The sequence below is a fragment of the Maylandia zebra genome, linkage group LG20 (genome assembly GCF_041146795.1).
Source record: "Maylandia zebra isolate NMK-2024a linkage group LG20, Mzebra_GT3a, whole genome shotgun sequence".
Lineage (NCBI taxonomy): Eukaryota > Metazoa > Chordata > Actinopteri > Cichliformes > Cichlidae > Maylandia > Maylandia zebra.
This window is the reverse complement of record NC_135186.1, coordinates 37170714-37188579: the sequence shown is the minus strand read 5'-3', so window position 1 is coordinate 37188579 and position 17866 is coordinate 37170714. Positions and strand designations below refer to the sequence as shown.

Here is a 17866-nt window from a genome sequence, read left to right as displayed (position 1 = left end):
CAAGTAGATCACAACAGAAGCCAGGACAACATCCAAAGAACAGCAGGCCACACTTTGCCTGATTGTTGAATCCGTCATGATGGATGTCAGTTCGTTGTTATGTTACCTCACCACTGCCATGTTTTGCTATTGTAACTATGACTACAAAGAGCCTTTTCACCTTACAGCAAACCAATGTTTTTGGGTGTGGCCCATTTCTGGTTTTGCCTTTGGTTCCACTCACTGGCTCTAGCTAGTGCTTCACACAGCTTGATTTATGGCTCTACATGGATTTAGATATTATCCATGAATCAACATCATGTACAAGTAGAAAGACTGAAGCTGTTTCAAAGTGCAGGTATGCGAAGATGCTACTATACTCGTGGGGACCGTCCCCACGAGTTTGGCTCAAGATGTGCTTTTAGTGTTATTAGTTTTTAGTGTGTGTGTGTGTGTGTGTGTGTGTGTGTGTGTAGTGGAGTGGACAAATAAAATGTCAGTACATGTAAGAGTGACTATGAATATCATATTTTGATGAAGTGTCATAAAAGTGTTTCTAGTTGAAAAGTTTAGAGGCGGATTTGTTTCCCCCCTCATGCAAAATAAAGAATGTAAATGAAAATGATTTGACTTGTTTTGAATTGACCTCTGCACACACTCATACATTCATAGCTTTCATGTATTCATAGTGCTCTTGGAAATACCTTGCATATTCATTTTGCATGGAGACAAAGATAAAAAAGTCATTTCAGCTGCTGAATATCAACAGACTAAAGGACAAAGCACGAAACATCCAGGGATGGAGAAAGTCCTGTTCATCATAGCCGCAACAGGCAAGTTGTCTGATTCTTCGAATTTTCTATTAAATGTAATATTTTTCCATTATTATTATTATACTTACTTTTTGCATAACCCACTGTCATTGTTACACTGTCTTGTGTCTGTATCGTTGTGTTCTGTCTGGTGTTGCACTGTTTTTTGCACTTTATGTGGTCCTGTGTTGACTGTGATTGTCTTGGAGGAACGTTGTCTCGTTTCACTGTGTACTGTACCACTGCACACGGCTGAAATGATAATAAAGCCACTTGAGAAATGTAATGTAACAGTGAAGCTAAAATGTTAAGACCACATTTAATCCAAATACTTGCTTATATGCTGTTTTTACAGGCCTGTGTGCCGTCACCTCCAAACATCACTACCAGTTTGTTTATGAGCTGAAGAACTGGACTGAAGCGCTGAGTTACTGCAGGGACAAATACACAGACCTGGCTGCTGTAGACGACATGCAGGATGTGCAGACGCTGAAAGACATGGTGGACGTGAGAAAAATGAGCATCATGGAGAACGCCTACGTAAACTCTATTTTTTTTCTTCTGGAAACTTGCCAACTAATTATTTAACTTTAAACATACTGAACTATATTGATTTTTTTTTATTTCACTAGATTTTGACTGCTTTCTGTTTCAGTGTGGTTATGTTTTACATGTAACATCCTCTCCGTCTGCAGTCATTGACACTAGATTCACTGCTGTTTTAAGAATTGTGTAACATAAATCTGCTAAAATATATCCCCACCATCTCATACTCCATGATGTTTACTAAAAAATTATTATTTATCAACTAATGAATTTGGGACAAAGAGCAGCTCATTCACAGTAGTCTTTTCTATTCTATTTCACAATAGATGACCTTTGATACCAGTTTTCATTTTTGTCATAAAACAGGAAGGAAACTCTTTAAGCTTATCAAACAAATGTGTTAGCTTTGCATTCCTCCATTCCTAGTATTGTACGACTTGCAGCAGCTGTCTCTTCTGGCCTTTTAGCTTGTAGTGAGACTTCAGGGAGATTCACTTCCTCAAAAAGATCTTTGAGGATTTTAGCATCAGTGTCAATATCCCTAAGATCTGGCCTAATGCAGTTGTTCCAGTTGACTTTTGTAGTTTTGAGCATCTCAGTTATTTGCAAAAGGTGACGAGACATCTAAGAATATAAACTAGCAAAAAAGAAAAACACAATAAAAGAAAAACTTCAACCTAAACAAAATAAAGTCAAAATACACTCAGAATAAATGTATTCTAAGGATATCTATTTAGTATTTATGCACATTTCTTCAGTTTTTCCAGTCAAAGTGTTAAAGTTGCTTTCACCCTGTGTTCTGGGAATCTGAGGACACAGTTTTACATACTTTTGATGCCCCTTTGATGCAAATTTTGTGTTCAAGATGTTGAACAGTAATCAGTCAAACATGCATGACGTGTTTTGATTTGACTTCCATCCACTTCCTGCAAGGAAAATATTTTGCATGAGGGCAACGATGTCACTGAATTACACAGCATTATACCTGTTTAAGGCATTTCTTTTCCAACGTGGACAGGCCAGAGTAGGCTTGTAGTTACACAAGTTTCATTTTTTGTCACCACCGTTTCTACTAATAACAAGCAGGTACATTCATATGTGCAAACGGGGAAATCGCTTGATCTATGCTTTTCATTGGATTGTGGACACTGACTGAATGAACACTACTTCTGCTTCAGCAGCAGGGTTACAGAGTGTCACTGCAGGATGACTGAGGTCAAACTCTCTTTATCTCTGACACAGGGACTAAGAATAAGAATAAGAACCGAAACTAGTGAATGACACAAAAAACTCATAGTGAAACTGTTCAGTGATGGGGTCATGAACTTATGCACACACACACACACACACACACACACACACACACACACACACACACACACACACCCAGAGGTAAGAAGGAGTCTGAACAATCGGATGCAGGTTTGGAGAATCCTGGAGTGAAACTGTGACTCTGTGTCGCTGTCAGGTGGACTTTAAGCTGTGAAAGTTAATACTTCCTGATCCCATTTCACCTCTGTGCATCCAGATGGGAAATTTCATAAAGCATGCACAGTGTTTGTTGCTTTACCATGTCAGCACATGCTTCACACCCACAAGCTGCTTTGCAACCCACTCTGTGTAGTTGGTTGTGCTGTGGAGGCTGAAGAAACACAAAATAAAAATCCACTTATAGAACTGATCCTGATCCAGGTCAATACATATTGTTGTTTAGGTAATGCTGCCTCTATGATCACTGAACATTTAAATAAATCAAGCATAATGTGTGCTAGGTTGCAAAATGCTACATGTCCAGTATACGGAAACAAACAAAAACAATTTATACATTTATGTTATTATGATTATACTCATGATTAAATTCATTTTGAATTTGATCTTGTTGGAGAAAACGTCAAACACACACACACACAAAATAAGAAATCAGACTTTACACTGATTTTAAATTAAATCACGTGTGAATATTTGCAGTAATACTTTAATACGTAAAGCTGGTTCAGTGACCCAAACTTACATCACACTGTAGGAACAATGGTGGCGTGTTTGTGCTGACAGGAAATGGTTGTTTTTTGGACAGTATGAAGATTTAATCATCTACCACACTCACACACACACACACACACACACACACACACACACACACACACACACACACACACCCAGAGGTAGGAAGGAGTCTGAACAATCGGATGCAGGTTTATTTATCAATTAATGAATTTGGGATGTGTGGTGTAAAGAAGAAAAAAGGTTGTGACCACTTACACCCAGAACTGCTGAAGACTTAATTCTGACTCCATAAAAATCAATGTTAATGCCTGATAAGATAAGATAAGATAAGATAAGATAAGATAACCTTTATTAGTCCCACACTTGGGAAATTTGTTTTGTCACAGCAGGAAGTGGACAGTGCAAAAGTTATGAGGCAAAAATTAGAATACAATAAGAATAAATACAGTACACAGCTGTACAGAATAGAATAAAATAAAATACTATATACAGTAGAATACAATAAAATAAATATACAATAAGATAAAAATAGAATACAAATACAAATACTATATACAACTGAGTAAAAATACAACGATGACAGAAAGGATTATTGCACTTAGTATTATTGCACATGTGTGGATGTGTGTGCTTGATCAGTTAAAGTCTTTATTATGGAGTCTGACAGCAGTGGGGAGGAAAGACCTGCGAAATCTCTCCGTCCCACACCGTGGGTGCCGCAGTCTCCCACTGAAGGAGCTGCTCAGTGCTGTCACAGTCTGCTGCATGGGGTGGGAGATGTTGTCCATCAGGGATGACAGCTTAGCCGCCGTTCTCCTGTCACTCACCACCTCCACTGGGTCCAGAGGGCATCCTAGAACAGAGCTGGCCCTTCGGATCACCCTGTTCAGTCTCTTCCTGTCCCCAGCAGAGATGCTGCCGCCCCAGCAGACCACACCATAAAAGATAGCAGAAGCCACAACAGAGTCATAGAAGGTCTTCAGGAGTGGGCCCTCCACCCCAAACGACCTGAGTCTCCGCAGCAGGTACAGCCTGCTCTGCCCTTTCCTGTAGAGGGCGTCTGAGTTATGAGTCCAGTCCAGTCTGTTGTTCAGATGAACACCAAGGTACCTGTAGCTGTCCACAGCCTCAATGTCCATACCCTGGATGTTCAGTGGTTGCAGTGGAGAATGCTTGTGCCTGCGGAAGTCTACCACCAGTTCCTTGGTTTTACTGGCGTTGATCTGGAGGTAGTTCAGCTGGCACCAGTCCACAAAGTCTTGGGTCAGACCTCTGTACTCCTTGTCGTCCCCATCAGTGATGAGGCCGACTATTGCAGAGTCATCAGAGAACTTCTGCAGGAAGCACTGGGTGGAATTGTGGGAGAAGTCTGCAGTGTAGATGGTGAAGAGGAACGGAGCCAGAACCGTTCCCTGTGGGGCCCCCGTACTGCAGACGACCCTGTCCGACACACAGCCCTGAGTCCTCACATACTGTGGTCGGTCGGTGAGGTAGTCCAGGATCCAGGTAGTGAGGTGATGGTCCACTCCAGAGTTCTCCAGCTTGTCCTTTAGAACCGAGGGAAGAATGGTGTTGAAGGCACTGGAGAAATCAAAGAACATGATTCTCACAGTGCTTCCAGCGGTCTCCAGGTGAGCGAGGGAACGATGTAGGAGGTGAATGACGGCATCATCCGCTCCAATGCCAGGCTGGTAGGCAAACTGAAGTGGGTCCAGTGATGAGCTTATTAGGCGCCGAAGCTGAGCCAGGACCAACCGCTCCAGGGTCTTCATCAGGTGGGATGTCAGAGCCACCGGCCTGTAGCTGTTGAGGTCCTTGGGGCGTGAAGTCTTTGGCACTGGTACAACACAGGAGGTTTTCCAGAGCTGTGGGACTCTTCCCAACCTCAGGCTCAGGTTGAAGAGGTGCTCCATCACCCCACACAGTTGGTCCGCGCAGGACCTGACGACCCTCGAGCTGATGCCATCTGGACCCGCTGCCTTCTTGCCATTAATCCTCCTCAGTTCCCTCCTAACCTGGGTGGTTGAGAGAGACAGGCTGGAGCCTTGTGTTGAGTGTGTATTGGATGCTGTTGTTGGGGGTGGGGGGGAGTGAGCAGGGTGAATAGAGGAGGTGTGAAGTGTCTGAGGTGGAACAGCAGCAGTGGGGGTGGGTGAGTCTGCAGCCGATGTTGCAGACTGCCTCATGGCTGAGTCAAATCTGTTGAAGAAATGATTCAGTTCAGTAAATGTGATTGAAAGATAAATATATCATGAAGTGTAGTCAGATAAAATCAGAATATTAAGTGAACGTGTGAGAGAGTGGGTCAGACAAAGGTGACCAGACTCACGTGGAACCAGGCAGCTGTGGAGAGAAGCAGGGAGACATAGCTGACAACCGCTAGGTCAGTAGCATCCCATCCAGGGTTAGGATCCGTCTGCTTAAATCTTTTTTGCTTGTACACATCAAAGAATTTAAAATTTACAAGCAAATAATTATTTTAGTGAACCTGATAAAATCTCAGTAATTTTTAAAAACTCAATTACACAATTTTGTAATGAAATACCAAAATGAGATGTTCTGCCCTGAGACCGAGTTTCTTACTGACAATCTGACAGCTTAACTCATAGATATTATGTCTAATGAAACAAACCCGCTGGTGCTTTCAGCGAGCCTGGATCGGGCTGTATGATGACATCAACGGCTGGAGGTGGTCGATGTCAGAAACCAGTGAGGCTGAGTTCAGAAACTGGTCACCTTGGCAACCAGACAACGTAATGAGTAAAGAATTCTGCGTACTGATGCTTGATGGACTGTGGTTTGATTATCCTTGTGAGAGTTTCTACAGATTCGTCTGCTCTGATAACAGAGGTGAGGATTTTCAACAAAGCAGCTCATATTTTTCATTTTTGTTGACGAACTTTTATTGACGTTTCAACAACAGCCTGACTCTTCACACTTAAAAATGCATTTGCGGTTGTACACAGCACTCGAGTATGGTCTGTTTTCAGGGTTGACTATGACATTTGTCTACATTGACAATCTCATGACGTGGACGGAGGCCCAGACCTACTGCAGACTTCATTACACAGACCTGGCCAGTGTGAGGAACATGCCAGAGAACCAGAAGATAGATGAGGTGGTACCTGCAGGGGTGAAGGTGTGGATTGGCCTTTTCAGAGATTCCTGGAAGTGGACAAATGGAAGTAACTCCTCATTAAGATATTGGACAATTATTGAACCTAACAATCTGATGGGACACGAGTCTTGTGTGGCAGCAAACTTTTTACTAAATGCAAAATGGGAGGACTGGACCTGTGACTCCATGAAAGAATTTGTTTGCTACATTGGTAAGCCATGTTTCAGAAAGTCTGGCCTCTGATCCTGCTGCTGTCAGCCACAATTTACAAAACGCATTCATATAAACAAAGACGTTTTTAGCTTAAGATGTATGACACGATTAGTAATCTGACACAATTAAAAGTTCTGTTAACCCAATCAATGAGCAGATAATCATAATCTGATGGTTTGCTTTGTGCCCCGTTCTGTAAAGGGAAGATCTACCATTGTTGTACACAGACTCTTGGGTCATACGTTATTTGACATTTCCTGCATTGCACAAATTGCACTCAGATTTGTTTCATTGTAAGCAGTTGTTCCTGTTTCTTATGCAGCAATAACTATGTAACTATTTTTCTTCTTGGTTATTGCAAAGCGCCTGTTTACAAGCAAGTGGTGAAAGTGAATCTGATAAACTCCAGTCCTGATCTGACCCACCCTGATGTGATGGAAGCCATGCTGAACCAGGCAAGTCATGACACATTTTAAGGTATACTTATTAATAAACAACAAAGAGTCTGTCCAAGATCTCACTAAGTCTAACACAGGTCTGTACTGGTGATGTGTACAGACACATACTAATGCTAACCAACTGTATCTGCGTCAACACAAAACTGTAACAATATACTTTTCTGAATATAAGCTTAAAGCAATGTGATGATTCCTGCATTTGACTAAATGCAGCCTCAGACTGAGTGAGGGTTTGAGTTTTCAGTTAGACTAGAAGAGCATTATGTAAGAGCCATGAGTCTCAGTCTGTTTCCTCCTGGCAGATGAAGCTGTGGTGAGTAATACTTCGAGTACTGTGAAAATCATCAGTCCACAGTGTTCAAGCCAAAAGCTGATGCAGGACCATGATCCTGTTTGGTCTCTGGTTTGTAGTTTGTTGTAGTCCCAGTTATGAAAATTGGTCAGTACAACACTTTCACAGAGCGATCTAAAAATAGGAACCAGAGTCTGAAAGCCACAACAAAAACAGAAATAAGGGATTTTTTTAATGCGATCAAACTTTAGGTCATGTTTTATATCTTTCACCTCTAATCTCATGAACTTTATTAAACTACTTTTCCTCTGGAGTTCATAACACTGAACTGCCGAAGTCAAATTACAATGTTGGTCATTTTTCATTAAAAACGAAGCATGAGCTATAGGATTAAGCTGACTATGAAAGACTGAGTGAGTGTTATTCAAGAAAGTACTTTTGTGTGTGTGTCTCAGATCAAACAGAAGCTGAAGGAGCAGGGAGTACAGGGAGACATCAAACTGAGCTGGAGGAAGCAGTCAGATGGATCGGTCTTCCAAAAGGATGACGAGGAGATGAAGAAGAAGAGCATCGTCTGAAAGTTTCAGGCTCTATTGTGAAATATTATCATATTATTCTGTACTTTGTGTGAAAAACTCAAATAAAGCAAATCATACAAATCTTATTTCAGAGAACTTTATGAATAGAAAACTATAAAGATTGTTGTGATTACTGTCACTGAGTAAGGCTTTACCTAGTTTCAGATGTTAGTCATACCTTTTAACACTTGGACTTGAAGCTACAGCAGGTTTGTTGGGGATTTGGTGATAGGACGCTCTGTAATTATAATATTTTTGGAGCATCTGTCAGCTCAGACCGCTTTGATGAAAATGTGGTGGTAGGTCATCGTTTAATGTATTTTTTTCTTTTGCTGTTTTCTTTTGCTTGAGTTATTGATTTCGAATATTCAACTTTTTGTATCTTTTCAAATAACCAAAGTCTTTATTTTAAAGTCTTGACTGATTGTTGCAACAAAGTGAGCAGAAGTGATTAAGCAATGGAAACGGCCTGTCTGTGCAAACATTAGATGCTCTTTGAATCAGACTGAATCAGCTGCATTTCTGTTTTATGCTTTACTCACATCAACTTTGTTTGAGGAGATAATAAAGAAGTGATCCAGTTTTTTTGTGTACCTTGTTATTCATTTGCATTGGCTGTGGTTTAAAAAGGATGACACAAAAAATAAAGGCAAAACTTACTATGTCTGTGAAGGTTCTCAGTCATCCAGGTCATCGTAGTCTAAGGAGGATCATTAGGGGGTCCAGTGTCCCTCCCACTCCCACAGGCTTAAATCTGGGTCCTTTGATACCAGTTTTCATTTTTGTCATAAAACAGGAAGGAAACTCTTTAAGCTTATCAAACAAATGTGTTAGCTTTGCATTCCTCCATTCCTAGTATTGTACGACTTGCAGCAGCTGTCTCTTCTGGCCTTTTAGCTTGTAGTGAGACTTCAGGGAGATTTACTTCCTCAAAAAGATCTTTGAGGATTTTAGCATCAGTGTCAATATCCCTAAGATCTGGCCTAATGCAGTTGTTCCAGTTGACTTTTGTAGTTTTGAGCATCTCAGTTATTTGCAAAAGGTGACGAGACATCTAAGAATATAAACTAGCAAAAAAGAAAAACACAATAAAAGAAAAACTTCAACCTAAACAAAATAAAGTCAAAATACACTCAGAATAAATGTATTCTAAGGATATCTATTTAGTATTTATGCACATTTCTTCAGTTTTTCCAGTCAAAGTGTTAAAGTTGCTTTCACCCTGTGTTCACTTTCTCTTTTGTTAGTGGTGTTGTCAATTCTAAATTCTGTCAATTCTTCATGTGAATTCAGGAGACAGACACTATCTCTACTTTTAAGATTAGGCTTCAAACTTTCCTTTTTGCTAAAGCATATAGTTAGGGCTGGACCAGGTGACCCTGAATCCTCCCTTAGTTATGCTGCACGCCGGTGCAGCCCCCTCTAGCTTCTGCTCGGTGGCTACTGGGTGACGCCTCGTCTGGGAATCCTCAGCCCTTCCCATGAAGGTGGCACGGATGCCCCTCCGGTGGTCCTCCTTGGGCTCTCGCACTCTGGGGCCTCTGGATGTCTGGGGCCTGGATCTCCTCCATGCCTGCTTCATGCCCTGGGGGACGGGGCTATGGCTCGCTAAATCCTCTTGCAGACCATTACATGTGGAAACCATTTGAATACAAGCGCGCTGTTACGACTGTGACCGTAATTGTGTGTGGATTTGAGTGTCTAGGTGCTCCTCCGGGGTATGTTACGATTTGGCGTTGGTATTGTATTGTTTTTGCGTGGCTGTTATGTGTTTCCTACTTTATTTTGAAGGTCTGTTGTTATCTTAGTGTGTTCAGTTTACGTTTCCCTGTCTCGTCAGTTCTGATTTGCCCCTGCTGTGTTTCCCTCCTGTTGTCCATTCCCTGATTGCTCCCTCCATGTATTTAAGCCCTGTGTTTCTGTATGTCATGGTCGCGATCTTCTTCTCCCCCGTTGTAAATAGTTTGACGTTTTGTGTTTTGATGTAAATAAATATCATATTTTGCTTTAAAGAAAATAGTGGCCGATACTTTCGTTTTGGGATGATTTTTGTGGAAACCCGTATTAGTTTTTTTTTTTTTTTTTCTTTTTCGTGTGTTTTTACCTTATTTTTATTTTCCTTATCTTTGTTTTTCTACGTTGCACCCCGGTTGCCTAGGCCGGGGTGTAACAGCGCTGATCCACACAGGTGTGCACACGCGTGTTCACTGCTCGTAGACTTAAATCACACCTTTCTTGGCTGCTACTTCAAAGCACATTGTCCTGCGTGCTGCACAACAACATTGAATATTTAGTATTTACTGCTGTTTACACTTAGCTAGATTAATGCGATGGTGTTATGTTTAGTATGTTGCTTTGGTTTTGGGGTTTTTTGGTTTTTTTGCTTGTTTTCTATTCTTCCCTCAACAGGTGATCCAGGAGATTTTTATTTTTTTTCTCCCCCCCTTTCTCACTGTCCCTCTCCCCTTCTGTTTTTCCTTTCCTTCCTCTTTCTTTCTCCCTTTCCTATCTCTCACTCATGTCTGTCCCGTCTGTAACATCTGAAAATAAAATATAATAAATAATAAAAACAAAGATCGATCAAATGGACCAATACGGCAATGCCACGATGATCCATTTGGCAAAGTAAATCCATTGGGTATCCTTGTTGGTCTTCAGACAACAATTCTGATGGCTAAAGAACCAAATGGGACAGGCCAAAATAAAAAATAAAAAATTATGCTGCAATAGACGTAGGCTGCCGGGGGATTCCCATGATGCATTGAGTTTTTCCTTTCCAGTCACCTTTCTCGCTCACTATGTGTTAACAGACTCTCTGCATTGAATCATATCTGTTATTAACCTCTGTCTCTCTTCCACAGCATGTCTTTCATCCTGTCTTCCTTCTCTCACCCCAACCAATCACAGCAGATGGCCCCGCCCCTCCCTGAGCCTGGTTCTGCCGGAGGTTTCTTCCTGTTAAAAGGGAGTTTTTCCTTCCCACTGTCGCCAAAGTGCTGCTCATAGGGGGTCATATATTAACAACCAGAAGAGTCTGTTCAGTGACAGGTTGCTTCTCCCAAAGACAAGAACTAACAGACTTAAAAACTCCTTTGTCCCACACGCCATCAGACTGTTTAACTCCTCCCTGGAGGGGAGAGGGAGGGGAAACAGGAGGACAAAGGAGGGGGGAACAACTAAGCTGTAGTGCCTCTTCACCTCACTGTGCAATACCTTTTGTGCAATACTTTTGTAAATAGTCAACGGTGCAATAGACTCAATACTTGAAATGTGCAATTCACTTGTATTTTTATTTTTATTCCTATTTATTCTATTTATCCCCTTCGTATATTTTATTTATATTGTCTCTGTATTTATATATATATGTGTGTGTGTGTGTGTGTGTGTGTGTGTGTGTGTGTGTGTGTGTATATATATATATAATATTCTGTAACTCTGTAACTTCTGTCGGTGCTGTGCTATTTTGGAAATCGAATTTCCCAGAGGAACCCACCCGAGGGATTAATAAAGTTCTATCTAATCTAATCTCTAATCTAATCTAATATGATCGTTGGGTTTTTCTCTGTATCTATGAAGCGCCTTGAGGCGACTTTTGTTGTGATTTGGCGCTATATAAATAAAATTGAATTGAATTGAATGTTGGAAAAAGTAATTTCACAACATCATTTCTTTAAAACTTCTTTTTTAAAAAGAAAGAAGTGAAACTCTTGAGCTGAACAATCCCTTCTTCAGTAGTCTTAGTTCAATAAGGAGAGATCATTAGAAAGAAGGAATATGATTTATGGATGAACAGAATTTACATAGAGGTGTTTGGTGGTTAGGCTCCGATGGAGCGTCTTGGTGGAACAGAACTGGACCTTCAGCTCATCCATCGACTGCTCATCATCATCAGGCCTCATCAGAAATGGTCTCAGTAGAAGCGTGACTATCAAGAAGCCTTTCTTAAGGATGGAAAAGTGGGAGAAAAGGCTGAGATATGCCAAATTACACATGAACTGGCTTGAAAATCAGATGGAGCAGGTTTTAGAAGTGATGAATCCAAATTTTTCATTTCAGACAGGAGGACAGGGGACACCTTAAAGATGGCTGTGAGAGTCTACTGCCATCTTTAAAACATGTCACTTTGAGTTTATGTTAGTGGAATAAAAACATTACAAGATAAATAAAATCAACATAACTGGCCTCAAACACCATTATTTCAGTCCTATTAAAGAGCTGCATCATTGTGCAACAAAATAATGCAAAAACTTTAGTTTGAACAATTCTTAAATCAGCCACAAGATGGCTCTGCAACACAAGGAAATACAAGTGTTGCTGTTCGGGCAGTCAGTAGTAAGGCCTCCATTTACAGTTTTTCTCAGTCGCTTTGGTGCGTTTCTCAGATCAGAATTGAAATTCTCATAACTATTAGTTCAACCTCCACAACACTCAGTCATTTGTGCACATCATAGTAGCAATTTCTCCTCTCTCTGAACAAACTGCAAATGATTTTGGACATGAATCAGTTGCTTCCATACATTTCCCTGCTGCTTTCTGACATTTCCATTTGCTTATGTCATGTCAGTCAAAAGTAATCATACCTATGGATGCTGAATAGTCGTTCCCAATAAAACTAATAGTCATACATCCATTGCTTGAGTCATCACACACAAAATTGTTGAACTAGTTATCACATGCCAAATATTGGCCATCTGTCAAGCAAATCCTATACCTTCCTGTATCATTGTTCCTGGAAATGTCTCCGAAATTGAACAATTGATCTCGGGTGAATTACAGCTGTCACTCATGAGGAGGCGTGTGAAAGTTTAGTTGTAACCAATGACAAACAACTTGTTCACTGTCAATTATGGATGAATCCTGTGAATCCCCAATTGGCAAGCATATATAAACTGCGCAGGAGCTAGTGTGTACCATTTCTACACTTCTGTGACACAAAATGGAAGGTCAGCACCGTGGAAGAGGGGTGAGGATGCGGGGAGGAAGGGGAAGAGGGAGAAGAGGCAGATATAGGCGGATTCCTAATGAAATAAGGGCTACAATTGTGGACCATGTTGTCAATCACGGCCTCACCATGGAGGAGGCTGGTCGAAGGGTGCAACCCAATATTGGAAGAACTACTGTCAGTTCAATCATTCAAACATTCCGTAGGGAAAACAGGTATGCAAACAGTAATACACTGTACTGTACTGTGCCATCTCAGACACATCACATGTTATTGTACTGTATTTGCAATTTCACAAAAAGTTCACTCTGCACCACATAGGATTGTAAGACAACCTCGCGGAGGCGGAAGAGGGCCCCTTTTTACCCCACAGCAAGAAGAAGCCATTTGTGCACTGGTCATTGCAAACAATGCAATAAAGCTGAGAGACATACAAAGCGCTGTCATAGAGAATTACACGGTATTTGGCAATATTGAATCTGTTTCAATTTCAACAATTGACAGAGTACTCAAGAAAAATGAAATCCACATGAAGCAATTGTATAAAGTGCCATTTGAACGAAACAGTGACAGGGTGAAGGAGATCCGTCACCAGTATGTGCAGGTAAGGCTGGTCTTCTATGTTCTGCACTGCAAACTGTTTTACAGTACTTCGTAGTTTCATGCAGTACACTTGCAATTCCACAGCACATACTCTACAATGTGTTTTACCGAATGCATGCATTACTGTTTGTTACTGTACACAGGCATGTTGTGACATTGCATTTCTGTCTCTCTCTAAAGCGTGTACTGGAGCTGGAAGCCAGGGAAACACTGCACACATTCATATATGTTGATGAGGCAGGTTTCAATCAGGCCAAAGGCAGAAGGCGTGGAAGGAATCGCATTGGACAGAGGGCAACCACTGAAGTCCCTGGTCAGCGCGGAGGGAATATTACCATGTGTGCAGCCATCTCAGACAACGGCGTCCTCACCCATATCCCCCTTCTTGGTCCATACAATACCCAACATCTCCTGACATTTTTAGACACTCTTTACAGGGACCTAGTCCCTGAGAATGAGAGAGGTGGAGGCCAACTCAGCAAGTATGTTGTTGTCTGGGATGATGTCCGTTTCCACCACTCCCATCAGGTCAGAGAGTGGTTTGCAGCACATGACAGAATTCTGGTTGAATATCTCCCTCCATATTCCCCATTCCTTAATCCAATAGAGGAGTTTTTCTCTGCCTGGAGGTGGAAAGTTTATGACCGGCATCCACATGAGCAAATGGCCCTGCTAGCAGGCATGGATGCAGCATGTGACGACATCACAGCAGGGTCCTGCAGAGGATGGATTCGCCACTCCAGGAGATACTTTCCTCGCTGCATTGCGAGGGATAACATCTGTTGTGATGTAGATGAAAATATGTGGCCAGACAGACAGGAACGTCTGGATGTGCCAGAATGATTTACTGTACTGTTACATGTGCTGTTTATTGTTCACATTAGTGCACAGCTCTACCAAATGGGTGATTTTATGTTTACATGTATTCTACAGTGAACAGGTGACTGTAGCATATTTTTCTTTTGCACAATTCTGTAGGATTACAAACACTTCTACACAATGGAAATGTGAAACGTACGTATTCAGTGTCTCAGTTACTCCCAAGACTCCTATAACATCTACAGTGACTTTACTGCACATTTCAGATGGCTGTACAGGTAGGCCATAGTGCTGTCGTCAGCATTTTCAGGTGTCACCAATTGTTTTTGCAATGGGAAACACTGAAATTATAAACTGTCATAGTGGAAACATGACAATGCCATTTGACTATCTTGTTCATAAAGATGGTGTCAAGACTTTTCATTTTGATGGCACTGACAGTTTCACTGACATGGATACTTGCTTTTGAGGTATGGATAATCAATTCTGTGCATGTGACGTGCTTTTGCAGGCTATCCACTAGGTTTTGCAGTTTGCACTAATTGTTTTGGGAAATGCACTAACTGCTGTGCAAATGTTAATGGTGTTCTGAGGAACGCACCAAAGCGACTAAGAAAAACTGTAATTCAATACAATTCAGTTGTATTTATATAGCATCAAATCACAATAATACTGCAATTCCTACAATATTGCAGAGAAAACGGAAAATCCCAACAATCAGATGACCACTTGACCACTTGGCAACAACTTGAAGGAAAAACACCCTTTTACAGTTTTTTCTGAATGCTTAAACCCTAACTGTGATTCCTGTAGCACAATCTCTAAAACTATTCAGACTTATAGCAAAACCACTCACTGAGTTTGCAAAACTAAAAGCACAAAAACTGCTTTGCACTCAGTTTGCAATTTTGTAACACACACTTTGCAAAACTGTAGGCACAATTCACTGCACAACACTCAATTACCAAATTTCCAACACACTCCTAGCAAAAGTATACACATGTATGGCTATCATTAACACTAATTTGCCAACTGTCTGGCACACTTTCACATGTGAAAACTTTTTTAGATAATTAGTTCACTTTGCAATCAGCCTAAGCACTATACAGTTTTTTTCAGTCGCTAACAAGCGTTTGTCCAAACAGTTGTCACATTTGCAAAACGCTAAACACAATTAGCACAGCATCGGTCTGTTGTGGCCATACCATTCACACATTTCATGTCATGTTCACCCAATATGCAGTCAGTGAACACATTTCCACAATGCTTACATTTTCTTAACAGACAAGCTATACCTCCCAACAAAATTATGGACTGTTTTTGTAGTATCTACGAATGTTAACACACAACATCCCACAATAGCAAAAACAATATTCCAAAACTTAGATACAGTATAAAAACCTCTGCCTCTGCAATGATATCAGTACAAAAACAATATCAATATCAAAAATATATCTCAGCTGTAAACAAACAAACAATTGAATAATTGACACACAGCTGATTTATGTTGGGTAAATTGGGCCAACCACAGCTTCTTCCATTCTGGCTTAGACTCAGTGGGGTTTATAAGGCAAGACCTTGAGGAGTGATGTTTTTGGAAACAAAAAAAAGACAAACACTGTAATGTCTGGTCGAGGAGGAGTAAGAGCAAGGGGCCCAGGGAGAAGAGCAGGCCCAAGGAGAGGGCAAGGTAGAGGTGTAAGAATGCGTGGTGGTGGCATTCCAAGGGCTGCAAGAACAGTAGTCAGTGATGAAATTCGTGCCACTATCATTGACCATGTAATCAACCATGGTCTTTCACTAAGAGAGGCTGGTGAAAGAGTGCAGCCCAATTTGAGGCGGTCAACGGTTGCCTCCATTATACGCATCTTTCAACAAACCAACAGGTAAGTATTGCATTTTACATGGATTGTTTCTATTCTCACTTGACATGTCAATATGGTCATACAGTAATGCATATGTTGAATTTTTTGTCTTTCTAAAGAATGCAACGTCTTCCACCCTCTGGGGGAAGAGGAAAGCTCCTCAGTAATGATCAGGAGCTTGCCATTGTAGAAATGGTTACTGCAAATAATGCAATAAAACTGCGTGAAATTCAAACAAGAATTGTGGCGGACCATGAGATATTTGACAATATCGATAGAATCAGCCTCACAACCATTACGCGGACATTGTCCAAACACAGAGTGCGGATGAAGCAGCTCTACGCTGTTCCCTTTGAGAGGAACAGTGAGAGGGTCAAGGAGCTACGACGACAATATGTCCAGGTATAGTGTATATTCAATCCAATGTCCAGTTCTATAAGCTTTGCACTTTGCAAGTAGGTAACCTACACAATACTAGGTTACAGTACAGTATGGTATACAGTACTAACATGACTTACATAAACTTTGTTTCAGAGAGTTATGGAATTGGAGGCCAACCAGGCCCCTCATGAATTCATATACATCGATGAGGCAGGATTCAATCTGGCCAAAAGGCGTCGACGTGGACGAAATGTAATTGGAAAAAGGGCCACAGTTGATGTGCCAGGACAGAGAGGGGCAAACATTACCATGTGTGCAGCAATTGCAAATGCAGGATTACTCCTTCACAGATGTCAGGTTGGACCCTATAATACAGAGCGCTTGCTTGCCTTTCTCAATGATCTCCACCAGTGCCTGGTTCCAGAGCAGGGTCAGGAGGGTGAAAACACGAGGACCTTTGTAATTACCTGGGACAATGTGGCTTTCCATCACTCGCAAGCAATAACAACATGGTTTGAAGTCCACCCAAGACTGGTAAGTCTCTTCCTTCCACCCTATATTCACCTTTCCTCAACCCCATAGAGGAGTTCTTTTCTGCATGGAGGTGGAAGGTTTATGACCATCAGCCACATGACCAGATGTCCCTCCTCGAAGCCATGGATGCTGGCTCCAGGGACATCACAGTTGACGATTGCCAAGGGTGGATCCGACATACCAGGCGGTTCTATCCCAGGTGCATCGACTTGGATAACATCAGATGTGATGTTGATGAAAACATGTGGCCTAACCCTGAAGATCGCAGAGATTAGATGCAAATTTTTTGCCTTTTTTCAGCCCCCCTCCCCCTCCCCCCTTTTTATCTTGGCTTTTTGCTGTTGTTTTTTTGTTCAGAATGCTCTTGTGTGTTTCATGGATATTTTGTTCACTGTAAGCAATACTGTAAAACTTTCTCTGTCCTATCATACTGTGTTTCTACTGTACCTCCTGTAGTAAACAGTAAAGAAACAGAAACTTGTTTGCTTTTTACTGGAATGCTTTTGAATGCGAACATTACTGTACATGTGGACATACAGTTACCAACCAAGACATTTCTGGTGTCAAAATGGTGGATTGCATGTTTCGCATGCAAATACCTGTAAAACTGAATCATAAAGGTCTATGCAGTTTTTGTAATGTCAATAATAGCCAGTATTTTGAAACCTGGTGTACTTTGATTGACTGCATGTACCTTGTGAAGTGAAAACAAGTGTTATTCT

General features: G+C 41.3%; 1 protein-coding gene across 1 annotated transcript; it reads left to right on the top strand.

Annotated features, from left to right (window-relative positions):
- The first annotated feature begins 778 nt into the window (after positions 1-778).
- LOC143414437 (putative C-type lectin domain family 20 member A) lies at positions 779-7119 on the top strand. The gene is made up of 4 exons (XM_076878785.1): positions 779-812; positions 1147-1331; positions 5990-6191; positions 6332-7119. The coding sequence occupies exons 1-4, from the start codon at positions 779-781 to the stop codon at positions 6700-6702; spliced, it is 792 nt and encodes a 263-aa protein (XP_076734900.1). The 3' UTR covers positions 6703-7119.
- Positions 7120-17866: the final 10747 nt, after the last annotated feature.

Coding starts and splice junctions, on each gene's coding strand:
- LOC143414437 (XM_076878785.1), top strand. CDS start 779: ATGGAGAAAGTCCTGTTCATCATAGCCGCAACAG. Junction 813..1,146: donor GTTCATCATAGCCGCAACAG/GCAAGTTGTCTG, acceptor CTGTTTTTACAG/GCCTGTGTGCCGTCACCTCC. Junction 6,192..6,331: donor CGTCTGCTCTGATAACAGAG/GTGAGGATTTTC, acceptor GTCTGTTTTCAG/GGTTGACTATGACATTTGTC.